Source organism: Saccopteryx bilineata, chromosome 4, assembly GCF_036850765.1.
Source record: "Saccopteryx bilineata isolate mSacBil1 chromosome 4, mSacBil1_pri_phased_curated, whole genome shotgun sequence".
In the NCBI taxonomy this organism is placed as follows: Eukaryota; Metazoa; Chordata; class Mammalia; order Chiroptera; family Emballonuridae; genus Saccopteryx; species Saccopteryx bilineata.
Window position 1 is genome coordinate 266,277,027 of NC_089493.1, and position 18,739 is coordinate 266,295,765.

The 18,739-nt window shown below is 45.8% G+C and overlaps 1 protein-coding gene across 5 annotated transcripts; it reads right to left on the reverse strand.

Moving 5' to 3' along the window:
• Positions 1–3,341: 3,341 nt before the first annotated feature.
• TBL2 (transducin beta like 2) lies at positions 3,342–17,327 on the reverse strand. Of its 5 annotated transcripts, none has more exons than XM_066274537.1 (9): positions 17,142–17,326; positions 15,523–15,653; positions 15,083–15,267; positions 14,467–14,618; positions 13,283–13,409; positions 12,733–12,885; positions 12,305–12,507; positions 11,759–11,897; positions 3,849–3,935 (listed from the first exon to the last, which is right to left on the reverse strand). In XM_066274537.1, the coding sequence occupies exons 1-8, from the start codon at positions 17,269–17,271 to the stop codon at positions 11,797–11,799; spliced, it is 1,182 nt and encodes a 393-aa protein (XP_066130634.1). In that variant the 5' UTR covers positions 17,272–17,326; the 3' UTR covers positions 3,849–3,935; positions 11,759–11,796. The 5 variants fall into 5 exon arrangements, with proteins under 5 accessions (XP_066130630.1, XP_066130634.1, XP_066130633.1 ...); XM_066274536.1 differs by lacking the exon at positions 3,849–3,935 and adding an exon at positions 5,277–11,203; XM_066274533.1 differs by lacking the exon at positions 11,759–11,897 and having other exon boundaries at positions 3,342–3,935; positions 17,142–17,327.
• Between the last annotated feature and the right edge of the window lie 1,412 nt (positions 17,328–18,739).

Sequence of the window (18,739 nt, forward strand, 5' to 3'; positions counted from 1 at the left end):
TAGTTACAAAATAGTCATGGGGATGTAAAGTATAGCACGAGGAATATAGTCAATATTGAGATAACTATGTATGACCAGGTGGGTCATGGAAATATCAAGGAGAAAACTTTGTAAAGTACAGGGGGTCTTCAGGTTATGACACAGTTCCATTCCTACGACAGTGATGTAACTCAAATTTTGGTGTAAGTTGAAACACATCATAGCCTAAGACTAAGTCATTTACCTATCCTAACACAGTTGTAAAATCATAATATAGAACATAAAAACACAACTAAGCCACAGAAAAAGGCAAAGGACATAAATATACTGTACACTGTACTGCAGTAACAGAAAAAAAAGAGTGTAAAAAAAATTTCTTACCTTTATTCCAGTGGTTGGCTTGCATACTGGAAGGGGCATTGCAAAGTAGGAAAGAGTGATCTATTAGGAGGAGGAAGCTGGAGAGGCAGGAGAACCTGCAAAAGGTGCTGGAGATACTGGGTCAGGTGAATCAGGATTGCCTAAGGATCATGCAGGAGACGCTGAAGATGATTCTACTCATACTACAGGTGTTTCATTTTGAGAAGCAGCTTATGTGGAAGGTACAGGATCTGTTGCAGGCCTCTATACATTCTTAAAGAATTGTTCAGGCTAGTCTAAAAGGTTGATGACTTCTCTTCCAAAATCTGCCTATAGCATTGCAAGGCATCCATAACAGCTCTGTAAACCTTACTGAATTTGTCATCGCTGGGGTCCTCAGCCTGAAATTTTGCCAACCCATCTCCTACCATAGAAAAGCCTTCTGCCAAACCCTTGGTAGTAAATCTCTTGGGTTCTGGGGTTTCTATCTCTTCCTCTTCAATCAGCTGCTTCTCCAGCTGAATGAGGTCCTCAGCAGATAGCTCCTCTACATGGGATGCTAGTAGCTCTGTAACAGCCTCAGCCTCCATCTAAATCATGCCACTTTGCTGTTTAATAATCACAGTCGATTTCATAGGGGCCTATCCCTTTACATGCTCTAGGATATGGTCTTTACCCTTGATAATTCTTGCTACAGTAGAATAACTAAGGCCTAGCATGTGGCTGATGTTTGTCACTGATTCTCCTTTCTCTGATCTCTACAATGTCTAATTTCACTTCCATCGTGATGGCTTTCCTCTTCTTCGAAACACTACCATCTGAAAACTGTGACTTTTGTTTAGGAGCCATAAGGGTCAAAAGTTGCCAAACAAAGCAACACTAACGGAACACTTGCACTTTTAACAGTCCAAAATGGTGTAGGTAAGCATAATGGGGGATGCCAACTCCCTCACTCATAGCCCCGTTACTGCGTATTCTTCCACTGCACACAACCAAACTAGTTCGCCCATATTGTTCCTAAGTACAATGCTAATGGCTTATGCTGAAGCACTCATGTCTCATTTTTTTAAAGTTCTTATTGGAGTGAGCATCATAAACTCGAAACGTCGTATGTTGAGACTATCGTAACCCGAGGACCCTCTGTATATGATTGTCTAACCACCAAGCGTATATCCGATACTAATACAAAATAATATTAAAAGTAAACTGTAATTGAAAAATAAAAATGAAAAAAAATCTCCATACACAAGACACTATCCAGGGCTTCAGTATCACTGAAAGATCAGCAAATGGAGGAAGCTCCCGAGGCTGGGTGCAGGCAGTGAGAAGACTGTACTGCCCCTGGGAAAGTAGTCATAATGAGGGTGAAGAGGAAGAGAAGGGTCCTGGGGATGTGACTGCCCACTGTTAGGATGAGAATGACTTTTTTTTTTTTTTTTTAGAGAGAGAGGATAGAGAGAAAGAAGAGGAGGAGCAAGAAGCATCAACTCATAGTAGTTGCCTCTCATATGTGGCTTGACTGGGCAAGCCCAGGGTTTTGAACCAGTAACCTCAGCATTCCAGGTCCACGCTTTATCCACTGTGCTACCACAGGTCAGGCAAGAATGACATCTTAATCTATGTATTGTGTAATTTAAAAGCCTACAGCTCTGCCAAATAGCCTGACCAGGTGGTGGCGCAGTGGATAGAGCGTCGGACTGGGATGCAGAAGGACCCAGGTTCGAGACCCCGAGGTCGCCAGCTTGAGCGCGGGCTCATCTGGCTTGAGCGAAGAGCTCACCAGCTTGGACCCAAGGTCGCTGGCTCCAGCAGGGGGTTACTCGGTCTGCTGAAGGCCCACGGTCAGGGCGCATGTGAGAAAGCAATCAATGAACAACTAAGAAGTCGCAACGCGCAACGAGAAACTGATGATTGATGCTTCTCATCTCTCTCCATTCCTGTCTGTCTGTCCCTGTCTATCTCTGCCTCTGTAAAAACAAACAAACAAACAAACAAAAAAAAAACCAAAAAAAAACAAACAAAAAAAAAACAACAAAAAGCCTACAGCTCTGCCAAATAGCTCAATTGGTTAGAGCATCATCCTGAAGTGCAGAGGTTGCCGGTTCAACTCCTGGTCAGGGCACATACAGGAGTGACTCCATGGTCCTGTCTTTCTGTTTCTCTCCCTTCTCCTTTGGCTGAAATTAAAAAAAAAAAAAAAAAAAAAAAAAAAAGGCCTACAAGCCAAGTCTGCTCCTGACCCTCATCTTTTTCCCGTCATTGATCTGTTCCTGTGTGTGCACTGACCAGGGATTGAACCGGTAACCTCTGTGCTTCAGGACAATGCTCTAACCCAGGGGTCCACAAATGTTTTACACTGGGGGCCAGTTCACTGTCCCTCAGATGGTTGGAGGGCCAGACTATAAAAAAAAACAACTATGAACAAATCCCTATGCACACTGCACATATTTTAAAGTAAAAAAACAAAATGGGAACAAATACAATATTTAAAATAAAGAACAAGTAAATTTAAATCAACAAACTGACCAGTATTTCAATGGAAACTATGGGCCTGCTTTTGGCTAATGAGATGGTCAATGTCCGGTTCCATATTTGTCACTGCTAGCCGTAACAAGTGATATGACGCGCTTCCGGAGCCATGATGCGTGCGTCCGGCGTTACCGGAAGTAGTACTGTAAATGAGTGAAGCCGTGCTTTGTGACGTCGCCACATACAGCACTCCAGGAGCACAGGATGTGGATGCATTCTGTGCTCCTCTCACTGACCATCAACGAAAGAGGTGCCCCTTCCGGAAGTGCAGTGAGGGCCGGATAAATGGCCTCAGGGGGCTGCATGCGGCCCGCAGGCCATAGTTTGGGGACCCCTGCTCTAATCAATTACGCTATCAGCTCAGGGACTGACCCTCATCTTAAAGCAGACTTAGGTTTTGGGAGTTTTAAGGACATGCCTGAACTCACGCCCTGGTTAAAGGCTGTACTACCTTCCCAGTTAGGTGTTGGAAATGAGCCCTTGAGAAGGGAGGTGTCCAGGAGAGCCCCCAAAGAGGCACTCAGTAATTGCAAGGCCGGAGGCAACTGTGGAAGTTTCTAGAAAGGTGGAAGTTCCTTTTTTTAAATGTTTATTTTATTGATTTTAGAGAGGAAGGGAGAGAGACAGAAACATCAATCTGTTCCTGTATGTGCCCTGACTGGGGATTGAACCAGCAATCTCTGTGCTTTGGGACAATTTCTAACCAACTGAGCTATCCAGCTAGGGCTGTAAGTTCTTTAATTCAACTGGCACAAATAAATGACATTACAATGTGGTGCCCTCCCGACAATGAAGGAACAGATAACTGAAAATACAATACAGTGTGGGGTAGAGATAGAGGAATATATGGTCTATGGAAGCACTGAGAAGCCAGTAAGTTAGTCTGAGGTAGTGAGGGAAAGGCAGTTTCCAGACTCCTGAGAGAGCTGAGGTGATGGCCATGTGACCAAGGACAAGAGCTGGGGGATTTCTGGTGTCAAGCAAGGAGTGAGACAGTCCCCTGGAGGGTCCCTGGATGGCTCCCCTGCAGTTTCTTCTCCACTGAGAACAAGCAAAGAAACACTCACCTGTAGGGATAGAAACATATTCTCAGGCTGGGCAACAGCATCTGGGTAACACTCAAAATCAAGGCAGAAGAGCACAGTTGCAATGGTTCCCAAACTCTGGTTTGGAACCAGAATCACCTGAGGGCTAATAAAGAGACTTGTTAAAGCAGGACAGGACCTTTGTAGTTATGCCCAGGTCCCAGGTGATTCTATCTGCCGCAGCTTGAGAACTGTTATAAATCTGAGCTCTCTGACTCATGGGTTTGAATCCCAACTCAGCATGCACCTCCTAAGTGACCTGGCAATTCTGTAGATTCCCCATGGTAACACAGAAGTTATAATAGTATCTATTCTCATAGAACTGCTGGGAGGGTGAAATAAGTTATCGCAATAGCACTGAGAACGGCGTCTGAGTACCATACAAATGTTTGCCATTATTGAATGTTTTAGCTGTGACAGAAAGGTACCATTAAGGAAGAAAAAAAGAGTAAAAACAGAGGAAGAGAAGAGGAGGAAGGAAGGAAGGAAGGAAGGAAGGAAGAGGGTAGGGCAGGGTAGGGGAGGAACAGGGAGAGGGAGAGGGAGAGGGAGAGGGAGAGGGAGAGGGAGAGGGAGAGGGAGAGGGAGAGGGAGAGGGAGAGGGAGAGGGAGAGGGAGAGGGAGAGGGAGAAAGAAACTGTAGGGAGAAAAAGTGAAGTGTTGTTAACACAGAGATTGTGTTAGATGTGGGCAAGAGGACTCCTTTTGGAAGGACCAAGTCTTGGCCCTCTTCCTGCCATGCCCTTCTCCACGAGGCACAGACCCTGAAGGATCAGAGAAATGTGACTACTCAGAGCTTGTGTAAGTACTTCACCCACCAGACCACAGTCCTAAGGCCTTGGAATTCCTGCCCAAACAGACCCAAACCTGCTTCCAGGGCCTGTCTGAACCTTTCCCCTGGATTTACTCCTCCGAAGACAGTGCTGCCATGGTGCACACCATAAGGCTCAAGGGATAGTGGTTCTCAGGGATATGATGGCACTTGGAGGTGTAGGCTGGATTGTCCCTTGCAATGTGTGAAAGAACCAGGTAGGAAGAAAGAGAAACAGCTCTTGACCATGGGATGGTCTGCTATGACATCACATTGTGGCAGACCTGAGAATTCTAAATTCAAACTTGGCCTTCCAGGATGTTGTACCTATCAAGATAGGATCGAGTATATTTGAGCTCAGTTTGATAACTTAAGACATGGCATATGGACCCCATTTGTATTCTTCTTGCCTCTGGGGACAGGACTGATAAAGGTATATACCTTGGTACCAGACAGGTTTAAAAGGCGAACGATTTATACGATATGAAGAGAAACAAGAATATCCAGACAGGTTTAAATTAAAACTGGGCATGTCATTTATTGGTTATGCGCCTTGGACAATGTAATACTAATGTTAAAGCTTTTTCAGTTACAAGTACCCAACTCAAATTGATTTAGTTATAAACAGGAATTTATTGGTTTTTATAACTGACAAGTCTGGTGGAGAGAACCTTAGGTGTGTCTGGATCTGCCAGTCCAACAGTATCCTCAGCATGTGGTCTCTACATCTTTCCCATATTAGCTTCATTCTCAGGCAGGACTACACATAACAAGCTTATATCCTACTCACTAGGCAATCCCAACAGAAAAGAAATTTCCACTTTTCTAAAATTCTGGCATAGTCCAGGGATCTGCTGATGCTTATATACCCACTATGGAGCATCTGGGTCTGTCCCATATAATAAATCACATGGCTCAAGAGTCAGAGGAATGGTAGTTCACCAAATAAAAACATGTGGTTACTGGGAGAATGGCTGAGGCAAAAACAATAGCAAGTTGGTAGGGATTAAATACTTAGCACTTGATGTTAGGCAGTATTAATAATGTGATCAAGAAAATACAAATGGGCTCAAATTGGTCTTGTATACAGAATAGAAAGCAAGTAGAAACCACACTCATTTTCCAACTGCCCTGAGTTCTGAAAGTTGTAGCTGAAATAAAGAAAATTCAGTCACACTCTCAGAAGACATTCACAATTTTGTGTGTATGAACCATGCTTTCAGTTGCTGCGGCTGCTTCTGTAGTGCCAACCGGTGTCCATCCATTGGCCTTATCCCGAAGAGCTGGGGTTGAAACCAAGCCATGCTCACCAGAAAGATCCATATTTTTGGAATTTTGTAGAGTACATGAATTCTCAAATTATTATTTTTTTTATATTTTCTTTTTTTTTACAGAAGCAGAGAGAGTCAGAGAGAGGGATAGATAGGGACAGACAGGAACGAAGAGAGATGAGAAGCTTCAATCATCAGTTTTTCCTTGCAGCACCTTAGTTGTTCATTGACTGCTTTCTCATATGTGCCTTGACCACGGGCCTTCAGCAGACCGAGTAACCCCTTGCTCAAGCCAGCGACCTTGGGTCCAAGCTGGTGAGCTATGTTCCAACCAGATGAGCCTGTGCTCAAGCTGGCGACCTCGGGGTCTCGAACCTGGGTCCTCCACATCCCAGTTCGACACTCTATCCACTGTGCCACCACCTGGTCAGGCAATCCTCAAATTATTAAGTTCCTTAATATGGGCCCAACTTGGGACAGTGTTGGGTCTATCTAGTGCTCTATGAAGTAATCTACCATCACTGATAATTTATCGAATTAGTATGTATTTCCAACTTACCTCCTATAATTTCTGATTATAAAACAATCATTTAAATATGAATATACCGGTAATTACCTTAATGAAAACTGACCAAGACTATCAATAAGCATTTAAACATACACTTTAGTGGTTTAAATATTTTATTTTATTTATTTATTTTTGCATTTTCTTTTGCATTTTTCTGAAGCTGGAAACAGGGAGAGACAGTCAGACAGACTCCCGCATGCGCCCGACCGGGATCCACCCGGCACGCCCACCATGGGGCGATGCTCTGCCCACCAGGGGGCGATGCTCTGCCCATCCTGGGCGTCGCCATGTTGCGACCAGAGCCACTCTAGCGCCTGAGGCAGAGACCACAGAGCCATCCCCAGCGCCCGGGGCTATTTTTGCTCCAATGGAGCCTTGGCTGCGGGAGGGGAAGAGAGAGACAGAGAGGAAGGTGCGGCGGAGGGGTGGAGAAGCAAATGGGCGCTTCTCCTGTGTGCCCTGGCCAGGAATCGAACCCGGGTCCTCCGCACGCTAGGTCGACGCTTAAATATTTTATTTTTGATGACTGATAAAAATAGGCTATATACCACCATTTTTAATATTTGCCTTTTTAATTTTATTTTTTTAGCAAGAGAGACAGAAGTAGAGATAGACAGGAAGGGAAGAGATGTGAAAAGCACCAACTTGCAGTTGCAGCACTTTAGTTGTTCATGATTGCTTTTAACATGTGCCTTGACTGGGGGGCTCCAGCCAAGCCAGCGACCCCTCGCTCAAGCCAGCAACCATGAGGTCATGTCTATGATCATACACTCAAGCTGGAGACTCCCGCACAAGCTGGTGAGCCCACGCTCAAGCCAACATCCTTGGGGTTTCAAACTTGGGTCCTCCATCCACTACGCCACCACCTGGTCAGGCCTCAAATTTTTATTTTGAAAAATTTCAAAACCATAGAAGGTGAAATAATAATATTCAAATATTAATGCTGCCTTCACAAACAAGAATTTTTTTTTTTTTCATTTTTCTGAAGCTGGAAACAGGGAGAGACAGTCAGACTCCCGCATGCGCCCGACCGGGATCCACCCGGCACGCCCACCAGGGGCGGTGCTCTGCCCCCTAGGGGGGGGATGCTCTGCCCATCCTGGGCGTCGCCATATTGCGACCAGAGCCACTCTAGCGCCTGAGGCAGAGGCCACAGAGCCATGCCCAGCGCCCGGGCCATCTTTGCTCCAATGGAGCCTTGGCTGCGGGAGGGGAAGAGAGAGACAGAGAGGAAAGCGCGGCGGAGGGGTGGAGAAGCAAATGGGCGCTTCTCCTATGTGCCCTGGCCGGGAATCGAACCCGGGTCCTCCGCACGCTAGGCCGACGCTCTACCGCTGAGCCAACCGGCCAGGGCCACAAACAAGAATTTTTGATCAAGATAACAGAGTAGCCTCTGCTCTATGTTAACGTGCAAATACCTTCTCCATGCTTACTATAGAAATAGGCTCATTTTTAGTGAGAGGAGCATTCTGTCCTCAGGAAGTCTCTGTAATCACTTTTTCTGTAGTGTTTTCACTCAGCTCATTAGAAACACAGGACAGGATTTACTCCCATTTTACAGATGATGAAAGGAGGTCAAATAATCTACCTGTGCAAGGTCTTAAATCAGTAAGTGATCCAGCTGAAACTGGAACCAAAGACTTCCAACTTCAGTAACTCAACATTCTATGGTCACCTCCTCTCCTGGATATACAATGAGAGTAAGGCCAAAGCCAAGCAGATATGCAAAGAAACATTTTAGTCTCATTCTCCTCTGACAATCAAAAAGCTAATATCCACCAGGGCCCATGTATATAGCATTATTAATCAGAAATCTGTTATTAGGAACATAAAATCACAGTGTAAACCAGGAGCGGGAGGAAATTCACAGAGGGGACTGAAATTTCTGTCAACTGCCCTGGTTTGAGTTCATTTATTGAGGGCTCATTCTGTCTCAGGTACTGTGCTTAGGATACAAAGCAAATCAGACAAACAAGGATTCTGCCTTTGTGGAACTCACATTCTAGTGGGTTAATGAACAATCCAGAAGCTGCCAATAAGAGATTGTTGGGCTGCATTTGGCCTACATTAGTGTTTTATTTGGTCCATACAGTGCTTAAATTTTTTTTTTTTTTTTGCATTTTTCAGAAGCTGGAAATGGGGAAGCAGTCAGACAGACTCCTGCATGCGCCCAACCGGGATCCACTCGGCATGCCCACCAGGGGGCGATGCTCTGCCCATCTGGGGCGTTGTTCTGTTGCAACCAGAGCCATTCTAGCGCCTGAGGCAGAGGCCATGGAGCCATCCTCAGTGCCTGGGCCAACTTTGCTCCAATGGAGCCTTGGCTGCGGGAAGGGAAGAGAGATAGAGGAAGGAGAGAGAGGGAGAGGTGGAGAAGCAGATGGGCGCCTCTCCTGTGTGCCCTGTCCGGGAATCGAACCTGGGACTCCTGCATGCCAGGCTGACGCTCTACCACTGAGCCAACTGGCCAGGGCCAAATTTTTTCTTTTTATAATAAATTATCAACTTCTAGCTTCTCTGAAACAGGCAACTTCTGCTGGATTCCTGTATAACAAGTAGCAGCCACCACTGCCCCTTATCCAGGACACATGCCCTCTAGAGATCAATTCAGTCCCTACCATTTTCTACTGTCTATAGCCAGAAACATCCAATTCGTACGTTTACGTTGCCCACTTGATAACCATAAGCACTTAAACTGAAACCCTTGAAGCAAACAAATATCCAAACAAGGTAATCTCTGGTAGCACTAAGAAATACAAAATAAATAAAATACATTAATATGATCGATGTGATATGATTGGTGGAAAGGGCTACTTCAGATTGGCTGGTTAGGGAATGTCTCTCTGAAGTATAATTGAAACTGAGACCTGAATTATGACAAGTATGACAAGTCAGCCAACAGAAAGGAAAAATCCAAGTAGAGGGAACAACATAGGCACAAGTCTCCCTTGAGGCTGGAAATAAGTGGCTTGGTTAGGATACAGCAGGGTTGGGGTGGTTGGGAGAGTGGTAAAAATAACACACAAGAAGGAAGAAGCCAGATTATAGATGACCTTGTGGGCCATGGTGAGAATTTTGGATTTTTTTTTTAAATTATTTTTATTTATTCATTTTTAGAGAGGAGAGAGAGAGAGAGAGAGAGAGAGAGAGAGAGAGAGAAGGGGGAGGAGCTGGAAGCATCCACTCCCATATGTGCCTTGACCAGGCAAGCCCAGGGTTTCGAACCGGCGACCTCAGCATTTCCAGGTCGACGCTTTATCCACTGCGCCACCACAGGTCAGGCGGATTTTTTTTTTTTTACAGAGACAGAGAGAGTCAGAGAGAGGGATAGGTAGGGACAGACAGACAGGAACAGAGAGATATGAGAAGCATCAATCATCAGTTTTTCATTGCAACAACTTAGTTGTTCATTGATTGCTTTCTCATACGTGCCTTGACCACGGGCCTTCAGCAGACCGAGTAACCCCTTGCTCGAGCCAGCGACCTTGGTCCAAGCGGGTGAGCTTTGCTCAAACCAGATGAGCCTGCACTCAAGCTGGCGACCTCTGGGTCTCGAACCTGGGTCCTCTGCATCCCAGTTCGATGCTCTATCCATTGTGCCACCGCCTGGTCAGGCAGAATTTTGGATTTTATTCCAAGTGAGATGAGAAGCCTCAGGTTTTAACTGAGGAACAATGTGATCTCGTTTACATTTTCAAAAGATCACTGCAAATGTGGAAAAGTGATTTAATTATGAAAGAAAAGAAGGGAGACCAATGAGTAAGCTATACTATCCAGTAGGTGACAATGGGTAGGGCCAGGATAGTAACAGAAAAGATGGAGAGAAGTAGCAGATACAGGATATAATATAATCTGGAGTATAACAAACATAACTTTTTTTTTAAATTAATTTAATTTATTCATTTTAGGGGGGGGGGAGGAGCAGGAAGCTTCAACTCCCATATGTGCCTTGACTGGGCAAGGCCAGGGTTTTGAACTGGCAACCTCAGTGTTCCAGGTCGACGCTTTATCCACTGCGCCACCACAGGTCAGGCAAACATAACTTTTTGGTGGAGTGGACAGAAGCAGTAGTAGTGGGGCAGAGGGAGCAATGAAAGAGAATAATTAAGAATAACTCTAAAGCTGTGGCTTGTTCAAACATTCATGTGAATTGGAGGTAAGGGAGGTCCCAATTTTAAGGAGAAGAAATAAGAATCTGATTTGGATGAATAAATTTTTCCTACACTCAAGTCTTCTAGATTCCTCATTCCTTTATTTTATTTTCTGCATCCAAGTAGTCATCAAATCCGAAAATTCAAACTTCTAAATACCTAATCTTTTATCAAATCTATCCCTTCAATTTCAACTTCATCTCTATTGCCTCTGTTGTGGTTAAATCCTTTCTCTTACCTTGACTTTTACCACAGCCTTTTATAGCTATGAATAAACTAACAAAATGCATTTAAAATTAAGCATTTAATAGGCAAGTATTCCACTTTCCCACCAGCTATCTTTGATGGCAGAGATATTCGTACTTATCTCCAGTGTGCTGGGCAGAGAGAGTAGGCACTCAAACGTTGAATGAACTGAAAAGGGATCCCCTCCAATAGGATATAACCTCCTGAAAGAGAAGACTCCATTTTGGGATTCTATGATTTCTCCACACAATTTAAAGCAGAACCAGACATGAAATGTATGATCCCAAAAACTTCATCTTCCTAATGGGTGTGTTTCTTCCTTTCCAATTTAGTTTCAAATTACAGAAGAGACCCACTTTTATCCAGTAGTTAATATTGGTATTTGAGAACAGATAACATATATTATACTCTTTTCTATTTTCTTCTAAATCTAAGGACTTTATACTCTCATATCCCCATGTCCTTGTAAGTAGGTCAAAAGAAGATTATTCTCCATTTTACAAGTAAGAAAACTGAGGCACAGAATGAAATCTCTTACTGTTTGGTGTTAGCTACTTTGCCTAGATTAAGATTAGCCTTTCCCTGACTCATTATCACAGTTCTGTATTTACAACATAGCCCAATCTCCCACCCCTACAACACTGCTGGTCAATACTCAGGCATTCTTTAGATTTTGCCTCCACAATTACAAACTTCTTTGGGTACCAGGGCGTGTTGCCACAAGGTCAAAGGCCATGTTCCCTGTCTCTTCTACTTACCACTCTCCTCAGTATCCAGTGAGGACAGATTCCACCCCTTAGGCCCAGGGAAAAACATCTTGGTCATTATCCTGGGAGGTCCCATAAGGCCAGGAGTCACAACCAGCGAGAAGAAAGAGATCTACGTAGGTAAGAACAGCTTCAATGGAAAAAAGGAAATAGGGCCACCATTAAAGAAATCAGGATGCCCCTTTCAAAAGGTTTCCAGCTCAGGAGTGCCCAGGAAGAAAAGTGGCAGCAGTACTGGCAGCAGAAGGCCAGACCTTTCTGCTGCATCCTCCCAGAGTCATTTCTTTAAGGCACGCAGGTTCTTCAGGGCCTCCTGGGCCTGGGTCAGCTGCTGTTGCAGCCTCTGGCGGGTGCTCTCATTGGAGGCCCGCTTCAGGAGGCCCTGCATTTCTTCTACCACTGCCCGGTAGCCCGGGGTGTTATGAAACAGCCGCACTGCCCGGTCCCCACAGGAGGCCAGAAGCCGGCCAGTAATGTCAAAGGACAAGTCACTGATATACTCCCCATGGACCTGCTCAAAGCACTCCTCCTTCTCACCCCGCCGGGTATTGTAGAGATGAATACTGCTGCCACTGGCCAAGGCCAAGACCTGGGCATCAGGGGAGAGTGCCAGGCGACAGGAGGTGGTGCTCGCCTCTTCAAAGCGGCCTGTCCTCAGCAAGTAGGGGTCCTGCTGCTTCTTGTATTCCACATCTGTGTCCCACAGTTTCCATGTACCATCTTTGGAGACAGAGGCCATCCTGTAGCATAGAAAATCAAAGCTCTCGAGTCAATACACCCCAGAGAAGAGGGCACTGGGGCAGCACTAAGGGCTCCAACTAGGAAGCCAACTCCACTGCTATGTCTACTTCCTGCTGAGGGTCAGACACCCCACCCACTTCAGAGCTGCTGCAGAGATAGGTAGAAAGACCCTGTTACCAAGAGGGGCTGAGAGCCACCGGTAAGAAATCAGAGAATTCACTCACCTCCGGGAGTCATTGGAGAAAGCAAAGAAGTGGACGGCTGCCGAGTGGCCCTTTAGTTCAAAGGCTCGTACAACCTCTTGGAAATCGCCTTTTTTCCCAAAGCAGACTTCCCAAATTTTGACATCCGGGGTGAAGCCACATGACGCCACAAACCTACCATACAACCCAGGTTTCTTTAAAACTTAATTTTAAGGGCATCTTATTTCTGCAAACCCATAAGCCTCTTCCTTGAGAAATTCAATACTTTTATATCTCAATATCATTATCTTTTTTTTTTCTCTTTTTAAGTGTCACTATCTTTTTAAAGTGCTTTTATATACATGAATCTATACACATGGTTCATCCACAGAGCCATGCGGTAAGATACACAGTACCACCATTCAATCTTTTAAAAACTATAGATGAAGAAATAGAGACTAAGAACTTAAATCTAGGTGTCCTGATACCATATTGTATGCATTTTCCCTATTTGCAGCTGGCTCACTTCTCTGTCCTTAGACCCCACCCCAACCTTTATCCATCCCACATTCTAAAGTCCCTCCTTCCTCACCTGCTACAGTGGGATATAGCAGCATGTGTATTATTCATCTGGTTGGTGTTAATGGTAGACAACACCTGACCTTTCAGATTCCATATGAGGATAGTTGTGTCACTGGAGACAGTCATGATGAACTTTCCTGAGGAATGAAGGGAATGAAATAAGCTGAGGTCAATTACCTGACCAACTGTCAATCTCCAAGAAGACACTTATGAAAGCCTCTGCTGCTCAAAGTATCCATGCTCCTTTCCAGGCCAAGAGTCAACACAGATAAAGACTTTGCTAAAGAATCTGACTCTAGGCCCTGGCTGGTTGGCTCAGTGGTAGAGCGTCGGCCTGGCATGCAGGAGTCCTGGGTTTGATTCCCGGCCAGGACACACGGGAGAAGTGCCCATCTGCTTCTCCACCCCTCCCCTTCTCTCCTTCCTCTCTGTCTCTCTCTTCCCCTCCCACAGCCAAGGCTCCATTGGAGCAAAGTTGGCCCGGGCACTGAGGATGGCTCTGTGGCCTCTGCCTCAGGCGCTAGAATGGCTCTGGTTGCAACAGAACAACGCCCCAGATGGGCAGAGCATCGCCCCCTGGTGGGCGTGCCGGGTGGATCCCGGTCGGGGGCATGGGGGAGTCTGTCTGCCTCCACGTTTCTAACTTCAGAAAAATACAAAAAATAATAATAATAATAATCTGACTCTTACTTGCCTTCCCTGGGGATTTACTATGGCTCCCAGACTCCAGGGAAACACAGAGCTCCTTCATCACTGCTGGGGGCTGAGCATAAAACTGACAGGCAGCATTAACTCCTTCAGTATATGTACCATATTCCCCCATGTAAAAGATGCACCCTAATTTTGGGGCCCAAAATTTGAAAAAATAAAAAAGTATTACATAAAGTTATTGAACTCAACTTTTATTCATTGTAAAATTCATACAACTCCTCACTGTCAAAACTCCCATCCCTTACTTAGCTTGTTCTCATCTGTGTCTGATGATGAATCACTGTCTTCAACAATGAGTGCAAAAACAAGCGTGAAAAAGTGGGAAATGCAAGTAAAAAAAATCTACATCCACTGTACAAGGCGCATCCAGTTTTTAGACCCCCAAATTTTCTAAAACTGTGCATCTTATACATGGGGAAATACAGTAACTAAGGGCCATTCCCTCCTGCTGTGGACAAGCTCCACCCCCTGAATGCCTCTTACCTGTATCAGCAATGCCAATGTTGATAACAGGTGCTTTGTGCTTTTTAGGAAAGTCCTCTGGTGTGGCTGTGAAGGTATATCCTCCATCCTCTCGCTTGGTCATCTTGAAGACACGGAGGGTGTCTTCATTAGCCAGCCAGACAATGAAGGCTCTAAAGACAGGTAGCAGGCGAGGAAGTCATTCACCCATTTGGACAAGGAGGCCTGTGTGTGCCAGGTCCTATGCTGCTAGATTCTGAGGAAAATCAAGATCTCCCCTCATTCTCTATAGTTCAGCCTCACAACTTACCCCTTGGTTCAAAATCTCTTACAACTCTTTTAAGATAGAACTCTAATAGCTTTTGTCCCTTTAGTGTCTCTCTAGAGTTTAGAAAATCATTACAGCTTCCAAGACTAATCTGGAAGCCAGATTTTGGTACTTCCTAAGTTGCTTCTTTGCTATACAGCCTCCATAGCCCTTTAGGGAGCTCCAGGCAGCACTCAATCTGTCTGGATGGTCTCACTCTGCTACCCAAAGGGAAATCCTGGGTCCCCACCCTCACTATCCCAACCCAAGTATGAGAAGACCATAAGCCTGGGCTTCTGCAGGCAAACCTAAGGCTTCATCCTGTCCCACCTGCAGTCAGGGCTGAAGCGCACCAGGGTGGCATGGTCCAGCTCCACATTGGCTCTCATGCTGCGATGCTCCCGTTGCAGGAAGTCCTTTGTGCTCCAGATGCGGACGGTGCGATCATCTGCACAGGTGGCCAGGTACTTGCCATTGCTGCTAAAGTCCATGCAAGATATGTTCCCACTGTGGCTCTAGGGGGAAGGGTTGCATGAAGTGTAAACAGGAACCCCTTGGGCAGATGGGGAACCCCAAAGTGCAGCCATGACTCCAGGGCCCTGTTGCCTGGATTAATAGCAAGATGCTGATGGGATATGATGAGAAGGGATAGAATGGAGCGTCCAGACTGACTCTGGTCAGAGACTAAAGGGTCTGTAAAATGCAGAGAACACTACAAAGGAAAAGCCTGCGGAGTCTCTGTATGTGTGTTGTGCACGGTATCCATGTACCTTCAGTGCTGCAGCCAGGAGGTGGTGGGTGAAATTGTGTTGCTGAGGCTTCTCCTTGCGAATACGCTGTTGCTGTTTCTGCTTCTTGGATCGCAAGGACTTGTCAAGTGGAAATCCATTTGCTTTTTGGCCTATAAGGAAGGGCCATGTAATCCATCCATTACTCACTAAGTAAGCACTTACTGACCACCTATAACTGGCCAGCTATTGAGAGGAGCAACAAGAGATGATCAGATATGGCCCATGTCCTCAACAAGAGTGAGCGATGTAGGCAAAAACAGAGGCTTTGGAATCAGGAGTGGGTTTGGATTGTGATCTTGAGGAGACTGCTTGCTGTTAGTCCATATAACACCTCAATGAAAATTAGAAAAGGCACCTTCTATAGGCTGACACAGCTCAGTGGGCAGACAGCATAGCCAGCGGAGTGCAGATCCTCCGCCAGACATCCCTACATAGGCAATAATGTGCACAACTGAACCTAGCCTCAACCTTGAGTCAGTTACTCAATTGTTCTGGGACTTGGTTTCATTAAAGTTGTGAGAATTGGATAACATACACAAATGAAAAGCAGAGTACCCAATAGAAGCATTAAAGGCTCAATGGACTCAGAACTGAAGGATGAGAGACAGTCAATGTGCACTGAGTTAACCTGTGCCAGAAACGGTGCCAGTTACTTTTGACTAAAATAGCTAATTTAATTGAGAATCATGCCAGGTGCAAAGTCAGCATGTGTTAGATTACTGCCAACACTCCTCAATTCCTACAGGAAAAAAACTCTTTGAGTCCCAGTCACAAAGATGACCACAATCTGCCCTCTGCTTACCTCTCAAAGCCTTGTCTAACCCCCCCCCCCCACTCCCCCACCCCAGCGCTGCCCTCCCACTGAAGTCATACCAAATGCTGTTGAGGGCTCCTTGCCTTTCTGCATGTTGCTATTGCCAGGAATGTTCTTCCTCCCTTGGCCTCCTGGCAAACTCTTACATATCAGTGCTTTAAGACCACATCTTACGGGTTCTCTACTCTCCTTGAAGACACCCCCACCCCCCACCCCCCACCACAGAAGCAGGGCTGACCACTCCCACTACTGGGTTTCCTGTTTGTAGTACTGACCTATTCTACGAAAGCCATTACATTTATTTTTGGCCTACATTTTTAGATGTTCTTCTCCATTCCCCACAGTGGAATCCCTAAAGGGAAAAGACCTCAAAGCCTACTGACTTAGTGGGTCCACAATAAATCAGGAAACTAGTCAAGAGTGCTTACAAATGAACGTCGGTTTGTCCCTCACTTCCCTGCCCATTTTCATAAAATAAGGAACAAGGAAGCGAACTTGGGAGTTTAGAAGCAATCTCTCAGCAACCCTCGAAACAAGCAGAGACTCCAAAAGGCAAAGTGGCTTGGCCTTGGCCACCGAGAAAGGGGCAGTGTGGGACCAGTCTTGCCGAAGGGGCGCGACCAGCCGGCGCATCTTGTCGGAAAGCGAAGCTCATTTCACAAGAGGAGAAACTGAGGCTCAGGGGACCACGGCATATCCGCGGGCCAGACCGCAGGTTGGACCACTAGGAGGTCGGAAGCGAGGGCCCCGCGGGTTGCCCCAAGCCCTCCCCAGCCCCACTAACCGGCAGACCGGCTGCACGTCTCCTCCTCTGCGCGCAGCCACCCTCGCGCTACTGCCGCCGTCGCCATCAAGGCTAGCAGCCCGAGCAACAGCGACAACCCCATCAACTCCGGCATTTGCGGCAGCTCCATGTTGGCGCGGCAGCTGCCACCTCAGCCTCTGGCTACGCGGGCGCCTGCACGTCACCACGGGGCCGCGCACGCACGCGGGGCGGGGCCTGACCGTTAGGAATCTCGAGGGTCGGGGTCCTGACCGTTGAAGCGTCAGGAGGGGCGGGGCCTTGCCTTTAGGGAAAAATCTTAGCAGGGGTATTCAGATAAGCTTTTACTATTAATAGGGAAGGGAAATGGTAGTCCTGGAATTGGAGTGTGGTACGGCTTCAACAAAGACCTGAGAAGGAGGGATGCTGTGCGGGAGGCAGGGCATATGCAAAATAAAAAGTAGCAGATAAGATTTCAAAGATCCAGTGGAGGTCAACCTTTTTACACTTGGGGAGCGATGAAAATATGAAAATTATTTTGAGGACTACTAAGGCAGAAATGAAAACCATTATTAGCATTTTGTGCACTCTTTTTTTTTTTTACAGAGAGAGTCAGAGAGAGGGATAGATAGGGACAGACAGATAGGAACGGAGAGAGATGAGAAGCATCAATCATCAGGTTTTCATTTAGACACCTTAGTTGTTCATTGATTGCATTCTCATATGTGACTTGACCGCGGACTTCAGCAGACTGAGTAACCCCCTTGCTTGAGTCAGCGACCTTGGTCCAAGCTGGTGAGCTTTTCTCAAACTAGATGAGCCTGCGCTTAAGCTGGTGACCTCAAGGTGTTGAACCTGGTTCCTCCGCATCCCAGTCTGACGCTCTATCCACTGCGCCACCGCCTGGTCAGGCGCACTATCTTTTCATTATAATACTATAAAATGAAAATTTTATAAAATAACCAAACAATAAAACATTTTTAATAGAATACAACTGAAATGTTTACAGAGCAATATTTAATTCAAGTAAAGCTAGTGTGAAATCTGCTGTTACTTCTTTACAAGAACACTTGATAACCAAGACTGCAGTTTTGTTTCTGAGAAATGAAGTACTGCATTGAAATTCATTTGGTTTCTGTCTTTTATTAGTGATAGGGCTGAAAAAGTCTTCTCACACAAGTAGGTAGTAGAAAATAACGTTTAAAACTTAATAGCTTTGTAACTAATAGATAGGTATTTTTTTTAGTGGTATCTAAAATGGTAATAATTATTGCCTTTTATTTATTTATTTTTATTAAGTGGGAGGTGGGGAGGCAGAGAGACAGACTCCTGCATGTGCCACGACCTGGATCCACCCAGCAAGCCCCCTACAGGGATATGCTCTGCCCTGTTTGGGGCTGCTGCTCCGTAGCTTGGCAACCAAACTATTTCATCACCTGAAGTGAGGCCATGGGTCCATCCTCAGCTCCCCAGGCCAACTTGCTGGAACCATTCAAGCAGTGGCGGTGAAAGGGGAAGGGAAGGGAGGGGAAGGAGGGGGAAGGGTAGAGAAGCAGATTGTAGGTTTTCCTGTGTGCCCTGACCAGGAATCGAACCTAGAACTTCCACATGCCAGGCTG

Excerpts from the sequence above, each read along its gene's own strand:
- TBL2 (XM_066274533.1), bottom strand. The coding sequence starts at position 17,271 with ATGGAGCTGCCGCAAATGCCGGAGTTGATGGGGTTGTCGCTGTTGCTC. Across the intron at positions 14,619-15,082 it reads CGCTTCAGCCCTGACTGCAG|AGCCTTCATTGTCTGGCTGG; the intron begins GTGGGACAGGAT and ends ACCTGTCTTTAG. Across the intron at positions 12,508-12,732 it reads TTCTCCAATGACTCCCGGAG|GATGGCCTCTGTCTCCAAAG; the intron begins GTGAGTGAATTC and ends TCTATGCTACAG.